This window comes from Rhagoletis zephyria, unplaced genomic scaffold, assembly GCF_001687245.7.
Source record: "Rhagoletis zephyria isolate East Lansing unplaced genomic scaffold, Rhagoletis_zephyria_1.1 Rzeph_scaffold_01275, whole genome shotgun sequence".
Lineage (NCBI taxonomy): Eukaryota > Metazoa > Arthropoda > Insecta > Diptera > Tephritidae > Rhagoletis > Rhagoletis zephyria.
The window spans coordinates 4,021-7,553 of record NW_016158359.1 but is presented as its reverse complement, the minus strand read 5'-3'; the positions used below and the strand labels follow the sequence as shown (position 1 = coordinate 7,553).

The window sequence follows — 3,533 nt, the reverse complement described above, 5'->3', positions numbered from 1 at the left end:
ATACATACATATGCGCTGGCTTAATTTCTTATTATTAGTATTACTCATTTGCACTTAGATGTTTAAAAAGTTGGAAAATTTCTATAAGAAAGTTAAGCGATTTTAATAATATTATAATAAAAAGAAAGGTAATCGATTTATCTTTCTTTTGATATATATTAAAAGTTGCAAATCATTTATAATGGTTCACAAAAATTCAGTTTCATTACAACTTTGCAAAATTTTACCACTTTTCCACTGCTTATATATAGCTGTTTATAAAAGTTGCAAAGTTTTTATGAAAACGTAAAGCAATTTTAACAGTGTTATAATAAAAAGAAAGGTAATCGGGTTACCTTTCTTTTGATATATATTAACAGTTGCAAATAATTTATGGTGGTTCAGAAAAATTAAGTTTTCTTACAACTTTGCAAAGTTTGACAAGTTGGACCTACACTTTGAAGGTGCTTCTGGCGTTGAAAGTGCTGAGGGCGGAAGGTACTCATGGTGCTCCTGGTGATGAAGGAGCTGAGGGTAGAGGGTACTGGTGGTGCTCCTGGCGATGAAGAAGCTGAGGGCAGAAGGTTCTAATGGTGCTCCTGGCGATGAAGATGCAAGCGTTGAAGGTGCTGATAGTGAATCTGTAAACAAGCAAAAATATCAATTAAAATTTATAAACATATAAAAAGTCTCAATACATACCTTAAGAATGTGACTAAGTCGTTGCTGTTTTGCAATCTAAAAGAATAAATTACAAAAACAAATTTACGTAAAAATTGTATAAAACTCTTGAAAATCAATATTTTTCAATCGTAAAACTGTGGTTCTCTTCAGGAGACTTAAAATATAAATATCCAATTGTTTATTTAACCATTTTTTTATGACTAAAGATTTTTTATTGGTCCCCCCATTGCATTTTCTAGAACCTATAAGATATAGTTACCATGAAAAAATTGTTAAAGGAGCAATTGGGTATTATTACCGGGAATCTCCTGAAGATAAGCAAAGTTTTCCCATCGAAAAATATTGCTTTTCCAGAATTCTACACTATTTCTACGAAACGTTGTTTTTCCCCCATATAAAATACATTGAAAACTTTGAGCGCTTTTAGCACTCCCTAAATTTTTTTTATTTCAAAATAAAAAAATAGGGGTATATTTTTTTTTGGTATAGAATAATCCTAGGGGCTGGCGGCCTTAAAAATTCGACCTTATTTTTTTACATACATTTATGGACCACTTTAATTTATAGGTTGAGTATTTTTCGTTTTTGTCACTAACAATTATATTTATATCTCAAGTTAATATGCATTTTGCCGATTTAAAAGAAAATGTCATATACATACGTACGTCCATATATCTATAAAAAATTTTCTCGTTTCAGTTCGGGAACATTTTTTACTTTCTCTTTAATAACAAAATAAGCAATCTTTTGTTGTAAAATTTACGTACTTTTTGAAAAGGTTTTTCAAATAATATATTTTACTAGTGTTTCATAAGAGAATATTGGTGATTTAGTGCATTTTTGAGCGTGCAATTACTCATAAAAAGAGCAACATCTCAAGAAAGTTTTTTTTAAATAACTTTTACACGGTTAACAATATAAACCCCCCACCTCCGGATTGTTAATACAAGGATAAAAATGCGCCGATTGGCACCCCTCGTGACAGTTTTGGACGTGTTTTTTTCTTTTGCAAAATGTACCTTCAACTAGAGAATTACCGAGTTACTTTATGTACATTCACGGAATATCACTTATTCTGAAACCAAAAATCTGTTACATCAGTATCTAACTAAACTATTATATGATCTCTCTTTTTTATGTTGTTTAGTAATGTGCATATATATTTTTTACAGTAACGAGATTAATGGGTGGATCAGCCTCTAGCTCGATGGGACATATGGGAAATATGGGAGGCCTTGCTACTTGTAGTGTATCGGATTCAAAACCGTTACAATTTCCATTGACACAACGCAGAAAAAGAAGAGTGTTATTTACGCAAGCACAGGTATATACCAATGTTCTACCATTATTCATAAATAAATATACATACTGTTCTAATTACCACTAACGGCTTAGATCTGGCTTTAGTACTAGCGGTGTATGGTTGCTAATTAAAGGATTTTACTAAGTAAATGTTAGAGGAGAGGGGGAGTATGTTGTAGGTGTTTTGGTCATTTACAAACAGATGCACTCTTGCATTCTCAAATTGCTAACATGACAACTTCTTCAAGCCATTCATCTAAATTCACAAATTTGCCGCTACCTGTAGTGAGCAAAATTTTCAGTTAAAGAAAGTTATCCAAGTTCAACGGCGACCGCTGTGGTGTGGTGGTTAGTGGTGCGCGCTACTATTCTGCAGGGATGGGGTTCAAGCCCAGGTTCCGACTAGCATAATAAAAGAAACGGTTTTTTTCTAATGGCGGTCACCGCCCGGCACCCAATGGTAAACCTACTAGTGTAATCCTGCCATGAAAAACAGCTTCTCATAAACAACCAATCACCGTTCCGAGTCGGCGTAGGTCCTTCTCCCTTATGTGACAACATCAAGGCGCATACCACAAATCGGAGGAGAAGCTCGGCCAAAAATAAAATATATTCTGTAAGCGCCAATCTATTATTGTTGTAATGCAATTCAACGGAAAGTACGAGAACTGGATTACTTTTCGCGACTTGTTTCTTAGCGCAGTGGGAAATAATCCAGACGCACGTAATATTTCAATATTTGATTTCATATTTAGAAATAAAGACGATGCCTTAGCCAGCATAAAGCATATTCCTGTGACCGAATAAAATATGTATGTACTCGTGTTGAACGGACAAAATTATCTAGCAGAAAAATTCTTAAAGAGACTTTTGCACGGCTATACTTAATCCCGGTTCTTGCGTCCTCGTTCGTGCACTCTGGCAACGTGAGCAACCCATCTAAGAGATGCGATAGCCAATCCGAGTGGAGCCTTGGGTCACGAAAGAAAGAGAGGGAGCTTCGGTGGGGCCACTCCGACTTATTCGGTTTAAGGGCTCACTGAAGTCTGCAGCGTCTGTTCACCAGTATGCGTGGCTGATAGCGGGTGTCTGTTTTGGACAAAGCGGCTCACTAGATATATGTTTATTTGGATACGAAATGACCCCCGACCCAGCAATGGGTTGTGCGTTGGGTTTGGGACCCACCGCGTAAAAACCCCTTTCAGTGAAGAAGCGAAGCAATGCTTCGGATGAGAGTTCCCTTATGATGGCGACCACGGCAAACGTTTAAGGTACTTCGATTTGAGGGCATGCACCTGGAATGTCCGGACCCTTAATGAGGAACGTGCCTCTGCCCGGCTGGTTGATATCCTCCTAAGAACAAAAGCTGACATCACCGCCATGCAAGAAATGTGTTGGACGGGCCAAGGCAAGCAATGCCTGGGGCCTTGCCACGTCTACTATTTACATCTGCCATGTAAAGCAGCGCAAATTCGGTGTTGGATTTGTGGTGGGAGAGAGAATCTGTCCCCGAGTAGTGTCGTTCACCCTGGTGGACGAGCGTCTAGCCATAATCCGCATCAAAGCGA

General features: G+C 37.3%; 1 protein-coding gene across 2 annotated transcripts in view; it reads left to right on the top strand.

The window, feature by feature from the left end:
• The window catches only part of LOC108363432 (thyroid transcription factor 1-like), a 124,369-nt gene extending 122,304 nt beyond the window's left edge, over nucleotides 1–2,065 (top strand). For both annotated transcript variants that reach the window (XM_017616797.1, XM_017616798.1), the window contains exon 4: nucleotides 1,836–2,065. In XM_017616797.1, coding sequence (XP_017472286.1) covers nucleotides 1,836–2,050 — 215 coding nt within the window. In that variant the 3' untranslated portion in view covers nucleotides 2,051–2,065. The remainder of the gene's footprint in view (nucleotides 1–1,835) is intronic.
• Nucleotides 2,066–3,533: the final 1,468 nt, after the last annotated feature.